We start from the raw sequence: 14,350 nt of genomic DNA, 5'->3' as shown, positions 1-14,350 counted from the left end.
TTCAATAGGGTTTTATCAATAAATAAAATGTACATGCACATGAATGGAACGTTTGCGCGGGACCAAACGTCGAAAATATTCGTAAAATCGCAAGCACCTTGTAAGCGACTGTGCGAATAAAGAAAACGATCAAGCTTGATATGTAAAATGCAGTAATCTTCTTGTATAGAAACAATAGGATTATTACGGTCTGATCTATCAAGCTTAACGTGCGGTAATTTTCTTGTATAGCAATAATAGAATTATTACGATCTGAGTGCCGCGATGTTTTTAGAAGACAAAGCCGGCGAGCAAGTAAAGAAGAAGCGTAAAAACGAGATCGCTGATGCGACACCTGATGTATTTACAATCGTAGTTTTTTTAGTTGGTTAAAAGAATAAAATACACCGAATGCGGAAATTCGAGAACGCAGTATACCGAAGAGCAAAAATTAACGAAAACTATAGATGTTATTGACAAGAGCTATTGCGTATTTATTTAAGAGCCAGTGCTATTACATCAGCTATCCTGGATTATGTTGGGTGTAGAGAGATAAACGAAAATTATTCAAGCGGTATGTCCGTATGAAAAGAAATAAAAACGTTTTGTTAACAAATCTGCTTTAGCTGTTGATTTCTAGGGGAATTTTGCGAGGGATTTACGAAATGAAACAAGTATTATAATTTATTCGATATTATTTGCACGATTTCCCACAAATATAATACATGTATGTATAGTCCATTGCATCTGTTCATTTTCACTCAATTATTAACAAATCATTATATAACATTACACATAATTGATATAGCAAATTATACAAATTATCATTATTCGTACTTAAATATAATATTTATAATTATGATTGTGCGCGGGCGTCGTTGCATAAATTAATTTTTACAGATCTTAGCGTACCATTCCTTGCTCGCAGCGCAGCTTAAATTCACGCAATGAGGACATCGTGTTAAAAATTTCGGATTTACAGACTGTTTCGATCTCAGGTGAGACGCAACGATGTCCGTCAAAGCATCGATGAAAATAGGGTGGTCGTTAGGCGCAGCAGCCCTTCGTATTCTCTCGATACCGAGCTGGAATGATTAAACATAAAATATCCTTCGTTCGTTGTATTAGACAGTAAAGATACGTCGGCACTTCTTACTTCTTCCGCAAGTTCTCGGCAATACTCTATGTCCAACTCGTGAAGAGTTTCAATATGCTCGTTTACAAATGCGATTGGTACCAAAATGAAATTTTTCTTGCCCTGCTTTACGTAGCCCTTTAACGCTTCGTCGGTGAAGGGTCCCAGCCACGCCGTCGGTCCAACCTAAATACATCTCGTGATACATAACGCACTACCTTCGCTAAGCCGGCTAAATTTCATCAAATTTCAACGACATTTTACAGCACTTATATACCTTTGACTGCCACACTAAGCTGTACGGATTGCAGTAATTTAACTCCTGCATTACTAACGCAACTGTGGCGCCGACTTCCGCGGGATAAGAATCTCCTCTGTTTACAACCTAATTATGAGAGAAGACAATCAGGCCAATTTCCGAGAGTGGTCACTAGACTAAATGTACACTGATTCGCAATGACAACCTGCAGTGGCAAGGAATGAGCTGAAAATAAAATTATCACGTCGTCCCTCTTTTCGCTAGGAAATTGCGCCAGCTCCTCTTTAATCCTTTCGACAAATGTTTTCACAAGAAGCGGGTGCGTGGCCCATCTATCGATCACGCTCCATTTCATGTCATTCGGTGACTCTCTGCAAAGCAATTTCTGCTCTTGTGTTCCGTGTGTACAATATATATATATTCGTATTTCAAAATATTCTATTTTCTAGATTATATCTTACACATTAGAACAATAGGCAGTAATTTCATTTATATAATTAATTTTAATTAATATTTTAATTAATATTAAACATAAATTCAAATTATCTGCGTTTATTGCGCGAATATATCGTGCAATAGTATATCACCGAATATGTGCCGCATCTGTAATTTTGAATAAATCCGCCTAATCTAATGTGTGAAAAATAGATGACAAAAACAATTTCATATCGACCTGCAATTAATCTTATCCATGCTAAAAGCGGATTGAACATAATAATCACCTAGTCTTGTAATAATTGTATATAGCATTAAAACTGGAGCCCGAGGTTGAGCAACTATACTGGGGATACTGTGAAAAAAGTACAGTGTGCCGCACCCCATCGCTGAAAAAAAAGCACAACTCATTCAAATTATCTTCCGAAATATTCATGCCGTCGCAATCATCGCTTGTATTCAGGGATTGCATTACAAGTCTAAGAAAATAATAAACAACCGTACTTGCGTATCCTCTCAAGAGCATCTTCCGTGAGAGGATCTGCGTACCGAAAGGCAACGTAATATTTGTGGGGCGCGGTTTCGGGCGAAATTTTATCCAGCTGTTTGCATAAAAGTTCGCCCTGCTTATTCGTCCACTGTAGAATCGGCGACCCACCGCCGATCTCCGAGTACTTTTTCTGTACTTCCGGCGTACGTCGCTTGGCTATCCAAGGGCCTAATTTACTGCAACACACTTCTGTAGAAGAGATCTCATAACACCCGCCACCGTATCACGACATATCTATAAAAATTTAGATCGAAACCTTTGAACTGGTAGTTGGATCATGTCACGATCGGTCATTATTCTTAACAAATATTCATGGACCTGATCGGTATTGGCGGGACCGCCCATATTCAACATTAGCACACCGGTCTTTGGCCTTACACCGTCCTGGCCTGCTGGGTTTGCGGCGACGGAAGCGTAGCATCGCGCTACAGCGGTAGATTTCGTGAATTGTTGCCCTGTACAACATTACATTGCAATTACCTGGTACTCTTTTAGTCACTGTAAGTAGACAACTGTCAAGAACACATGAAAATGACGAGTATGAAGCAGAACATAAGACTGTATCATATTCAAACTGTAGCTTACGGTTGGCGACGCGTTTCGTGAAACATAATAGCTTTCATAAATTCAAAATCTGTAATGTTGAAGAAGTCCAGAGATAAAAAGCAATGAACGTGTTATCATTTTACAGCAAATTCAGTTGCTTGCACTAGTGCGCACTGAGTGCGTACCGAGACCTGTTCACAGTCAAGTCCTATATTTAAGGATCGCCTTAAGTATCTTCTTGAAATATTTTTTAACCAGTAGAATGATCTGTGACTACGTTTTGGCTGAATACTCTTTGAACGTGTATTTGAGACAAAGGATGCGTTTTGTTTCACGCATGATGCATCATTTGTCCTAGTTATTCGCCAAATGTTAAAGAAGGATAAATGATGTATCCTGCGTGAAACGGAACGAACCGAAAGTCAAATACAAGAATTGACTGTACACAAGCTTCAGCGTGCGCTCAGTGCGCGCTGGTGCAAGCAATCGAATTCGCTATCAAATAGCGAGGTGTGTTCCAAGTCCGGCGCTAGCACACGGCTAAAAAATTTCCAGACGCCGAGCGCGATAAAAGGGGGGGGGGGATTTATCGTCCCGCCGCCGTTACTTGACGTCACGCAGGGATCGTCTTATTGTTGCCGCGAGATGTGACTTGAAATATTCGGGGTCTGTTTACTCACCGAGACACAACAGGCTCGTCAACGGGTTCTTAACGCGCATGTTTGAGTAGCACTTAACAAGCCAGGCTGAAAAGTTACAAAATTGCAACGTTAAGGTTATCGCGATGCGTTGCGAGAGTTGTGCACCGTCACGATAAACAGTAAATCATGCCGTTAGATAAGAGCGAGTCTGATCACCGCGACTAGGGTAGGTTAGGTTAGGTTAGGTTCGACGCCACGCAACTGAATTTACGTGCGATGACGCGTAACTCGAGATCGTGTACAGAGATCCGGTGTGCGACTTTTCACCGGGATTTCTAATCCTACGGAGATATCCGCCTCCTCGGTCAAACAAATAAACGGCAGTTTCGCGCCAGCTGAGACTATTTGACGCGACACCAACGAAGAGTAAAAACGTGCGCGATTCAATTTCACATGTCAATCGCGCGATTGTGTCAATATTGTATTACGTGATCTCCGGCAGGTGCATCCGTTTCCTGAAAGAGAAATTCTTTAAGTAAATACCCGCGAGAAACGAGCGAAGATCCTCCTCGCAACGTGGACGTCTGGAATTGACGGCTCTGTATTTAGCGCCACGGCTACCAGATAGCGCTGTAAACACCCGCACTGGCCACGCAATGCGTTACAAAATATTAAATACAACAAAATGCCCAAATACTTAGATACGTAGCTACGTGAGAAAGTAAACCAAGCTTCTATTCTTGCCTCGCCTTGGCAAAATCCCATTTAAGTTATCGAGTCTATGGGGAAATCGCGTTCCACGGGAATTCATTTGTATATTCGTCGATACGCGACATCAACGTAAAAATTTGAGGAACCAAAGGGCTCCATTTTCGTCAATTTCTTCAGCGTCGTATCAACTTGATCCACAATTCGTTCTGGGGCTCGATCGTGATTCTTTGCCTCCAGCACGTGGTCGTGCAAAAGTGGAAAGCTTCGGCGACGAATATCGAGCTCGAAGAGAAAACGATTAATGGACCGAGCCCCGGAGCGTGAATCGCTTTAAAGGGCGCGCATCCCCGTATGTTTATTTACAAACAAAGCGGCGTGCGCGCGGAGTATACGGTGCCGCCACCTCGCCGCGAAATGTCGAAGCGAAACGGAATCTCACGCTCCACGTTGAGACCTCGTTACGCCGGCTCGCGAATATTACATTACGCCCGGCTGCCAACCGACGCCAATTTTCCGCGGCGATCAACCACCGTTGGTCGAGCGAGCGCGCGCACTCGGTTCTCAGGTCCACGCTCAAACATATCGCCAGCGCGAGGGTCTCTCGTCGCGTTCGTCGGGCCGGTGTGGAACAATGACAGAGCGGTCGAGCGAGGAGCTGACGTCGTCGGACCTGGGCACCCTCGAGTTGTAAGTTATACGTACCGTGACGGCGCGACACCCGTTGTGCATCACTCGCCGCTTTTCTGACGCCTGGCCTCTTTCTTGTCACGCCGCAGCTGGGAGAGCGCGTACGCGCAAGAGCTCGACAACTTCCGCGACCACGGCGACGTGGGCGAGATATGGTTCGGCGCGGCGAACGCACGCAGGGTCGTACGGTAAGCGGAGGAGGGGAGGCCGGCACGCGCGAACACGCCGTTGGTCTTCGCACCGCTGGCAAACAGCACCGCCAAGCACCGCCGGAATGATCGATGAGTCCTTTCCCGCGGAAACGCGAGAACAGCCGCGACGCGAATCGCCAACGTTTCCCCCGCGCGACACTAGCGGCGACATCTGCGGGAGCGGGTGGCGGCTGCTTCGCGCTGCTCCGTCGATAAGATCGCTTGGATTTTGAATTGGTCCCGCGGTAGTTTTTTTTTTTTTTTTTTACCGCGGATAACTGCGAGCCACGCTATAGGTGCGGAAATAAATTCACGATTGCCGAACTCTGTTACTTGAAAGTACTTTAAAGAAATAGATGAAAAGACGAAGAAATTTGAGCGATTTCATCCTTTAGCAACAAAAAGTAATTTTTATCAAAAGTAAATTACTCCTTTACTTTGACTCCGTTACTTTGATAGTTCTAGTATTAACAAATATTTTTTAAGTATTGAATATTTATGATACAGTCCGAGACAATTCAAATGGTCAAAAATCGTATAAAAGTTTTCGGTCTGATATCTTGTTATTTCAATCCTATGTTCGTGAAATGAATAAATTCTTCATATTATAATTTATGTATGCGTTGAATGTAATATGCAATATATAAAAAAAAAACTGTGCCGAAAGAAAATAATTAATTTTCTCTGAAACTCAGTTTGCTCGAAAACAATTTCCAGTACTTTTTTTTAAGATACTCGAGGTAGACAAAAGCAAATAATAATGATTGAAGATGGTTGTAGCCTCAGAGGTATCAGAACTCGCGTAATCAGAGTCACTTTCTAGATGGATCGCCACGAAATTGGATTTGAACAAAGAGAAAGATAAGATAATCGACGTAGGATGCGGCAACGCGATGACTCTGGTGGAACTCGCGAAGGAGGGATTCGCGAACCTGACGGGGGTGGATTACTCACAGAGAGGAGTGGACTTGGCCCGCGTGGTGCTGAACGATAACAATTTGCCGAATGTAAAGATAGAGATCTGCGACATACTCGACAACGCATTGCCGCACGATTTTCAAGTCGTCCATGACAAGGGCACTTACGACGCTATTAGCTTAAGTCCGGACGATCCGGCGGCAAAGCGACAGAAATATGTAGAAAATATATACCGTATCCTTTTGCCAGGTGGATATTTCGTCTTGACGTCGTGTAACTGGACCAGAGAAGAATTGCTCAAGCACTTTACGAGCCGTCAGTATAATTATTAGTTCAAACTTTAGTAGTAAAAACTGTTTTTTGAAGCAGTCAAACTATAATATGATATTAACTTAAATATTTATTAAAAATTAATGGTAGTGTTGTTACGTATTATTTATATTGTTGTAATATTCTCGCGATGAAACTTATCGCTGACGCGATTTCTTGGATTATTTTATCGAAGACAGGTGTTTTTCTCGCAAAGGAAATTATCGCTTTCACATGATTATCTTTGAAATATTGGAAGATGATGTCTCGGTATGTACGTGCGTTGTGATGATTGTTTGCAGATTTCGAACTCGATGGTCAACTTCCTACGGATACGTTCCAGTTCGGTGGGCAGACGGGAAACACTGTAACACAATTGGTATTTAGAAAAAAATTATGACCACCTCGGGATAAATAAAATAATTGTTTCTACTTTGAGGAGATTTCAATTTTATCTTTCGTACCTTTTCAAAGAATAAACACGTATTGCGAAAAGGTTCAAGGATTTATTTGTGCAAGAAATATTGGAATACATAAACCGACATTAGAATGATTAATAGCTAGCACTAGGCTTTCTTGATCGTTATCACATTACAAAGTTTACAAAAGATACTTACATTATAATAAATTAAACTATGCGACTAATCTATGCGATTACTAAATGTAGAACAGCGGAGAAATAAATCTATATTATTTACCAAATTCATTTACGATAACAATTGGCAAAAATGTATATTCTTCGCAAGAACTTATTCGCACATTCAGATTGATTTCCAGATTTAAGACGGCATTGCTGCAACGTTTGACGCAACGATTTAATTATTATTGAATTTTAAGGATTAGAATTCTGCAATATTTGGAAAATTGTGATTTGCAACTTTAGAAGAATTTTAAGTGAACATTCTATTAATATTTTTTAATCGTATACTTGGTGCATTAAGAAAAATGTGACTTAAGAGTAAATTATTCTATTAATACGTGCATCTTTATGACTTTTGTCCTTTAGAATACAGTTAAAATACTAAGCTTAATGTACACTGCAAAAACTTCCTATCAAAGCGTTATTCCGCTACCTTAGATTCTAAAGATAGTCAAATTCGACTAATAATAAATTTTATCTGAATAAGTTAACGTTGTATATTTTTTAGGGCCGGTTGTTCCAAACTCTTGGTAAGTTAAGTCGTACATATATCTTTTTCCGTCAAATTATATAAAGATAGACGTATAATTTTACTATCAGCTTACCAACAGGTTGGAAAAACCGACCCCTAGTCTTTCACATTCGCATTGATCAGAACAGAATAAAAATAAAATAATGAAATGGTAGACTGTATTCACAACAAAACGAACACGGAAAATTTATATAAAATAATGAATTTGGTGTTTATCCTAATTTAATTGCCATTATAACTACAGCTTTTTTCTAATTGTAATAACTTTAGAGTGCTTGATGTACTAAGAATGTAAACGAGCACCTATAAAGGATCGATTGCTTATTTACGGTTGATTAACAATCAAGGACTACATTTTTTTAACGATTGCAACGCTCGCGAACATCATCTTGTCTTTGTTTAACTTTCGGTAAGAAACAAGGATGAAATAATTCTACGGACGTCGCAGTCGTTAAGTGGAACGTAGCCAAGTTGTGTGATTCAGAATTAACGTTCACTTTTTAACATTTCATTACGAACCTAAATTGTATGTTAATTAAATTACATTGTCGTCACGGTAATATAAAACATAATTAATGGTAATATTTATAAATATGAATAAAAATTATTCACACGCGGCAAAATTGCTTATTTTCGCGAATTTCTAAAAGCAACTAGAAACTTTGAACCGCTCATTTTTCCTGTAGAAAATGCGAAAATAATTAAATTTTCATAATTTAAACAACATTTTATGTATCTTATCGCCAGCTGTATAAGACTTGTAGATTATAACTCGATACATCTACTGTAAAATAATTGAATATGCAGATAATTTCCTAAGTTTAAGGGGGAAATGAAAAGAAAATACTAAAAATACTAAATTGTACATTATACACCTGCAACATATAATGCATCTTCAACATCAAACTTTTCTAGAAACCGCACATTTTCTTTGAGCTACAAATAAAATAATGACAATTATTTTAATATGAGGCAATTAGTAATTATATTACTTAAAACATGATAGTATCATAAAGTAACATAATTGAAATAGGTTACACAATAGCTTTACATACGTAACATACCTATTATTTCATATAATTATTGTTTGTCAGAAATTTGCTGATGACATGGCGTTCAAGCAAACTCTTGTTAAGGAAGAAAATCGGTACTCTAAAAGATTTGTAAAGAATAATCAAGAAAAAGTGCGATTACTGGAATATTTAATTTTTGCGATGGGGATTTCGTAGTTCATAATTATTTGACACATTAATGTGCATTGCTATTCTGAAACTTAAACATATTCATACGTACACCGTACTACGTACGCTTTCGTTGAACTAAATGGACGCTTTTATAAATAATAAACGTATAGTCTAAGCGACATCATTTCTTTAAATCGTTGGTTCGAAGAATTATTATGTTATTCTACTGTGGGTTATCGTACAAACTCAGGAGTTGTCAAGATAATTGTTTAAAAGCCTGAATATTTTAGATGCAGTTAAATCTTCCAAGCAGGAGCGAAGCGGCCAAAAGAGTCGTTGTATACAACGTGAAGATGGATGAGCAACCTACGAAGGATGTAAATATTTTTATTTAAACTAATCTTTTAATACCGTGCACACATGGAAAGTGATATTCAAATATCTCGTTATAAGAAAAATTCAAATTTCTGTTTACGCAGCACATGTTTATGAAAGCAATTCTCAAAACCGAACGAGATTATACGTCATTCGATTTCTTATTAATCCTACTGATGAGATAAGCAGTATTCAGTGAGAAAATTGTTATCATATTTCTCCAATATTTACATAGATATATCCTGTTTTCCTGCACAGAAAACGGAAGAAATACCAAGCATTAATTTTTAGTATAAATATTTTATATTTAACACGACTGACTATAAAATCATCTTTATCAAAGGACACGGTAATGAGGTTTGGTCTTTATCAAGTACAACATAAATTATCACTCGACCGCGACATGTGTCCAACCGCCATCAGGCCAGATAAATGTGTGTCATATGATAAAAAGTGAAACTATCATCATAGAAACATGCCAGAAGTGCGAATTAGCAAAACTTAGATTTCGAGAATATTTGATAATTTACTTAAATAAAAGAAAGTCTATTTTAACATCTAGTTTTTTATCTGACATTAAAAGTTTTATTGCAAACATTACTTACTTTTAACGAGACAATTATTATATTTTACTTCAATTTTTATGGAAAAATAAATGTATATTTAGACACTGTAGACTATACCATTAACAGTAATAGTAAATGTTATTTTGATCGTTGTCGACTTTATCCACAAAAATCACAATTGGCTGCATAATATAATTTCTGACAAATTAATGAAATTCTTGCAATATACAAGACATTTACCGTTACAAAACAATGAGGTTTCTTCGGAAAATCCTTCTCGGCAATAACAGCGTTTTCCTGTGCCGTTGTGTTGCACACATTGAGCATCTTCTATGCACTCTCCGTCGGAACTGCAGAGTGCGTGAAGTGCTGGAAGATAAAAACACATCATTTAAAATAACTCGAGAATTTGCGTAAACGTTTGTAAAAGCAAACCGCGAACTCTGTTTCTCAACTTTATTTAAAATATTTTACTAATCGTCTTGAAAAATAGAATATACATATAATAATATTTAGAAATTTACATTTAACAAGCCCGGATACTTATCACAATTTATATGAGATTGTATGATTTTATTTACTGTAAATATGTCATAATTACAGTAAATGTACTCCGTTTAACTTTTCAAGCGTGAACATTTTAAATCGACGATCGATTCGTAACCACGATTAATTACCTTTGAAATGTTCGAGGCAATCATCGGTAACTCTGCTAAAGATCAGAAGAGAACCGTGCATAGTGATCATCTAATCACAAACGAAATTGCCGAGTTTCCGGGTCGTTCGTTTCACGAACCTCTAATATTAGGTATCGAACTACAAATTGCTTGGTACGTTATACGATTTCCAAAGTTATAAAATTCATTTGCTGCATCGTACCAGGTACGGTTGTTGCTATCACTTTGGTTAACAATTTATTGACACACAATTTCATTATGAGAACCATAGAATCAAGTTTTTAACTATATATGCGAGCATGTTCATAACTGGAAAGCTATTATAATGAATACACAATACTTCCTCCTACCTCTAACATAAAATTTGCAAAAAATTAGTGACTAAATATATTATTTTTACTGTTGTTGCGCCGTTCTACATTCGCGCCTTTTCTTGCCGTGAAGCAAATCTACAGAAAAACGAGTTGTATCGGCGTAACTACTGAAGGTAGGTCGAGCCGGTACTCCTTCACCCGTACCAATTTGCATAGATAACCATAGACCGACTACAAACACTATCACACGCGTGTGTTCACATATATATTGCAATGTAGCACGTAAATATATGCAAATCTCTATCGCCTTCTAGTTACGATTTTCCAAATTCGACCAGTTTCAAGAAATCAAAGCAATAACGAATATGCAGGGCACTAAGAAGAAGATTGAGAATATGAGCATGCATATAAATTATTAAATAGACAATGACGTCACACGCTATAATATAGCGTTTCTAAAGTTGTATAAAAAAATATTTTAGATATATACCTAGAAATTTGAAGTTTACCTATAAATTTGAAATTAACTTCCTAGAGAAAACTGATTTACCTTTGAATTTGTTAGTGCATGCACCATTAACTGGCGCCGTGTAATCGCCGCAGAGACATCGAGTTCTTCCGTCCCGGTGATCCGCCATGCACGTTGTATTTTGTATTCCAGCACATTCGCTTTCCATCTTACACTCGCGAGCTTTACCAGCTGCAATTGTATTATATCACGTACAATAGCACTCTATGTAAGAAACCGTATTATTTTATTTGACCTTTAACTAGTTTAATGCGTTCTCATACAAATATACTCAATATTATGGCATATTACTTAGAGATTAAATCTGCGAATTTGAAGAAAAGGTAATAACTAAGATTTAGTAGTAATCATTCTATAAATGCAGAGGTCTTATTCGATATTTAAAATGTTCGAAGAATCTTTTCGTTTTCCGTCTTTCTTCGTACGAATCAGGTGAACAACGTGAAAATAAAATATTATACAGAATACAATTTTCGCTAAATGATAAATTGTCTTAATTGTACAAATAGATGTAGTGTCAACTGATGTAAAAATCATAATAATCGTTGAAAACCATACGGGAGTTAGAACTCTGACATTCAACAGAGCATTAGCATTCACATCCGCACTGAGGTTTAACCTTGACACTCAAACATTAGATTTTTTATCTACGCAGTTTTAAATTATGACTGATTATTAGACGTTAGTTTGCATATTTCTAAAAGCGTTACAGAAATGTATAGAAATAATTAATAGAACAAGTTAGATCATGTTATAAAACATTAATCCATAACTATCTTGTTACATTCTCGAAATATACTGGAAGAATAAGCAAAATAATAACATCAAATTCTATTTTATATAATATTTACAATGTAATTATGAATATTACATTGTAATTTATGAATACTAATTATGTAATTTATGTAATATTACAATATAATAAGCTTGTATATGCATACAGTAAATATATCAATATAATAATAGATACTTTCGTACAATTTGAAAACCAGCTAAACTATAATTCTTGAACAATTTCAAGAGGTCTGAATCAATGACATAATAAGGGATAATACATAGAGAATAAATTAGCATCCCGTTCTCTTAAAATATTAAGTCATTAAAAGATAACAGAATCGATATGTGCATTAAAACGTCTGTCTGCCACTCATAAATTTGCTGTAAAATAGAGTTTGGATTGTACTTAATGAATGGTGAAATTAATACGAGAACCTGTTGAGTTTCATTGCATTCAATAATTATCATTAAAATATAATTACTCAAAAATATTGTACATTATGTTAATACAATATAATATTTTAATTTCTTTATTTATTTCATACTTGGCGTTGGCGGCGGCGGTGGATTCGGGTTTTGATTTTGTGGATTGCTCTTCCCAAAAGTTGTAAGGGCAGCGGACATCGGCGGCGAAAAGATTGATATGACCAACAGTATGGACACTAATATTCGGAGACCCATCCCGTGCCTCATGGTCTCTCGGTCGTTACGTAAACAATATTTAATTATTACCACTTATATGGTCACAAATCACAAATCTAAGCTTTAGCAAAGAGGTGACTTGCGAGGAAATTAAATCACTTCCTTTCCTACTTATTGTTATACTTTCAGTTTCTTCACCTCGATACTTTTCACCCCAAACTATTCCTCTTTTCTTGTTAATGAATTAATCTCGGTTTGCGATACACTCCGATGAAAGTCTGACGCAACCCGTGACGGCAGAGTTAGGTGAGACTATTCTTCACACTTTCGATCTACTTACGCGGAATACTAGTATGTTTGAATCCAAGACTGCGTGTTGCAAGGACGTTGGAAGGCCTTTTAAGCCTTCGAAGCCCCCCCACTACGAAACTCTATGTGCTGCCACTACTAAAGCAGAAAATGCTCTGCCATAGGGTGGTTACCTTACCACCTTTCTTGAGATCTGAATACGAAGCTGGTTGAACTTCGATCGCCTCGAAAGACGCGGCTAGATGTTCTACTACTGAGCCATTGTTGAGCATTACCAGCAAAATTTATGAACCCAACATATACAACTTAACTCCCTTTCAGGATATTACTCGGAAATCCCCGAAGCATTCTGCTATGCATCGTTATCATTTTATGTTATCTATTTTCAATATAAATCCTCATAGCTTTTTCATTAATAGCTTTTAAAAATCCTTATACAATTATATGATTAAACAATGCATAAATCCGATTATAACGCTAGCTTTTTATTTTTCATAAAGTCACATATCTGACCTGAGGCAAACTTTTGCAATTACTCGAGCCATATCAACGATCTGTTTAAGTTTCTTCCGTCGATTCTAAGAAAATTATGGGAATGTTCGTTGAGAGTTTTTTTATAATATATATATTTTGCAATCACGAGATTATTGAGGTAAAAAGTTAGTTTCATGTTCCCGCCGAATATGGGTTACATGAAATGTCTCATCTGAAAACCCCGCAATTATTTTAGTCGACCTACATGCACTGAATCAAATATTCGCTTGGGCTTTTACCGTTCAAGACAATTAAAAAAAATTGTTTATAAATTAGCATGTTTTACAAATTACAATATAAAAAGATTTAATTTTTATTGAATTATTTAGATTATTTTAATTTGCCGTTTTTTCCCACAAAATAATTTCTTGAAAGTTTCTTTTTATTTTCTGTATCTTTCTAAGTTTGCAGCAAATAATTGGAGCATGAGAAAAATTACTGCACTCATCAAAGAAAGATTATTATTTTAAATAATTTTGATAATTCTCGTTTAATAATTGTAATAATCTTCTCTATATTTGCGAACTACAAACTTGTTACAAATTGTAACTTACTTTGATGAGTTTTCAAAGTAAATAAGGCAACATAAGAAGGTATAAAATATTTTGTTTGTAGAATAAAACTCTTATTAAGATCTTCTCGTAGTTGTTGCAAATGATCTAAGAATAAATATCTAGCTTAGTTCTTCCGTTATCACGTGCTCGACATCGCGACGTTACATTTCTTCGGAGCTCGAAAGCTTCCATCGAGCTCTAAATGTTAACTACGCAAGTTACAAAGGAGGCGCATCCGGCTGCTTCGTGCACGAAAGCGACCGAAAATTTATCACCGTGTTGCCAGTATTTTATAGGCAGACAGTCGTAGAAACGTGTCCGCTTGCACGCCAAGTGCATCGCGCCTCGCCTTGCAA

General features: G+C 37.1%; 3 protein-coding genes across 5 annotated transcripts; 1 reads left to right on the top strand and 2 right to left on the bottom strand.

Annotated features, from left to right (window-relative positions):
• Positions 1-656: 656 nt before the first annotated feature.
• Positions 657-5,033, bottom strand: LOC105568026 (ferrochelatase, mitochondrial). 2 transcript variants are annotated; one of them, XM_012023379.1, is made up of 9 exons: positions 4,959-5,033; positions 3,585-3,650; positions 2,615-2,813; positions 2,313-2,534; positions 2,096-2,197; positions 1,579-1,744; positions 1,392-1,499; positions 1,136-1,300; positions 657-1,064 (listed from the first exon to the last, which is right to left on the bottom strand). In XM_012023379.1, exons 2-9 carry the CDS (start codon positions 3,622-3,624, stop codon positions 867-869), a joined length of 1,200 nt encoding a protein of 399 aa, XP_011878769.1. In that variant the 5' UTR covers positions 3,625-3,650; positions 4,959-5,033; the 3' UTR covers positions 657-866. The 2 variants fall into 2 exon arrangements, with proteins under 2 accessions (XP_011878769.1, XP_011878768.1); XM_012023378.1 differs by lacking the exon at positions 4,959-5,033 and adding an exon at positions 4,089-4,163.
• On the top strand, positions 4,870-6,793 carry LOC105568027 (methyltransferase-like protein 10). Its single transcript, XM_012023380.1, has 4 exons — positions 4,870-4,943; positions 5,033-5,131; positions 5,958-6,367; positions 6,664-6,793. The coding sequence occupies exons 1-4, from the start codon at positions 4,888-4,890 to the stop codon at positions 6,759-6,761; spliced, it is 663 nt and encodes a 220-aa protein (XP_011878770.1). The 5' UTR covers positions 4,870-4,887; the 3' UTR covers positions 6,762-6,793.
• Positions 6,794-7,555: 762 nt separating this feature from the next.
• LOC105568025 lies at positions 7,556-12,996 on the bottom strand. 2 transcript variants are annotated; one of them, XM_012023376.1, is made up of 4 exons: positions 12,501-12,994; positions 11,200-11,349; positions 9,899-10,027; positions 7,556-9,083 (listed from the first exon to the last, which is right to left on the bottom strand). In XM_012023376.1, exons 1-4 carry the CDS (start codon positions 12,646-12,648, stop codon positions 9,004-9,006), a joined length of 507 nt encoding a protein of 168 aa, XP_011878766.1. In that variant the 5' UTR covers positions 12,649-12,994; the 3' UTR covers positions 7,556-9,003. The 2 variants fall into 2 exon arrangements, with proteins under 2 accessions (XP_011878766.1, XP_011878767.1); XM_012023377.1 differs by lacking the exon at positions 7,556-9,083 and adding an exon at positions 10,336-10,370 and having other exon boundaries at positions 9,907-10,027; positions 12,501-12,996.
• Positions 12,997-14,350: the final 1,354 nt, after the last annotated feature.

This window comes from Vollenhovia emeryi, unplaced genomic scaffold (assembly GCF_000949405.1).
Source record: "Vollenhovia emeryi isolate VEMERY1.0 unplaced genomic scaffold, V.emery_V1.0 DF939132.1, whole genome shotgun sequence".
NCBI classification, from domain to species: Eukaryota; Metazoa; Arthropoda; class Insecta; order Hymenoptera; family Formicidae; genus Vollenhovia; species Vollenhovia emeryi.
This window is presented reverse-complemented; position numbering and strand designations above follow the sequence as displayed.

Excerpts from the sequence above, each read along its gene's own strand:
- LOC105568027 (XM_012023380.1), top strand. The coding sequence starts at position 4,888 with ATGACAGAGCGGTCGAGCGAGGAGCTGACGTCGTCGGACCTGGGCACC. Across the intron at positions 5,132-5,957 it reads AACGCACGCAGGGTCGTACG|ATGGATCGCCACGAAATTGG; the intron begins GTAAGCGGAGGA and ends GTCACTTTCTAG. Across the intron at positions 6,368-6,663 it reads GCTCAAGCACTTTACGAGCC|ATTTCGAACTCGATGGTCAA; the intron begins GTCAGTATAATT and ends GATTGTTTGCAG.
- LOC105568025 (XM_012023376.1), bottom strand. The coding sequence starts at position 12,648 with ATGAGGCACGGGATGGGTCTCCGAATATTAGTGTCCATACTGTTGGTC. Across the intron at positions 11,350-12,500 it reads ACCGCCGCCGCCAACGCCAA|CTGGTAAAGCTCGCGAGTGT; the intron begins GTATGAAATAAA and ends ATACAATTGCAG. Across the intron at positions 10,028-11,199 it reads ATGCACTAACAAATTCAAAG|CACTTCACGCACTCTGCAGT; the intron begins GTAAATCAGTTT and ends TTTATCTTCCAG.
- LOC105568026 (XM_012023379.1), bottom strand. The coding sequence starts at position 3,624 with ATGCGCGTTAAGAACCCGTTGACGAGCCTGTTGTGTCTCG. Across the intron at positions 1,745-2,095 it reads TACAATTATTACAAGACTAG|AGAGTCACCGAATGACATGA; the intron begins GTGATTATTATG and ends ATTGCTTTGCAG. Across the intron at positions 1,500-1,578 it reads CTCATTCCTTGCCACTGCAG|GTTGTAAACAGAGGAGATTC; the intron begins GTTGTCATTGCG and ends TCTCATAATTAG.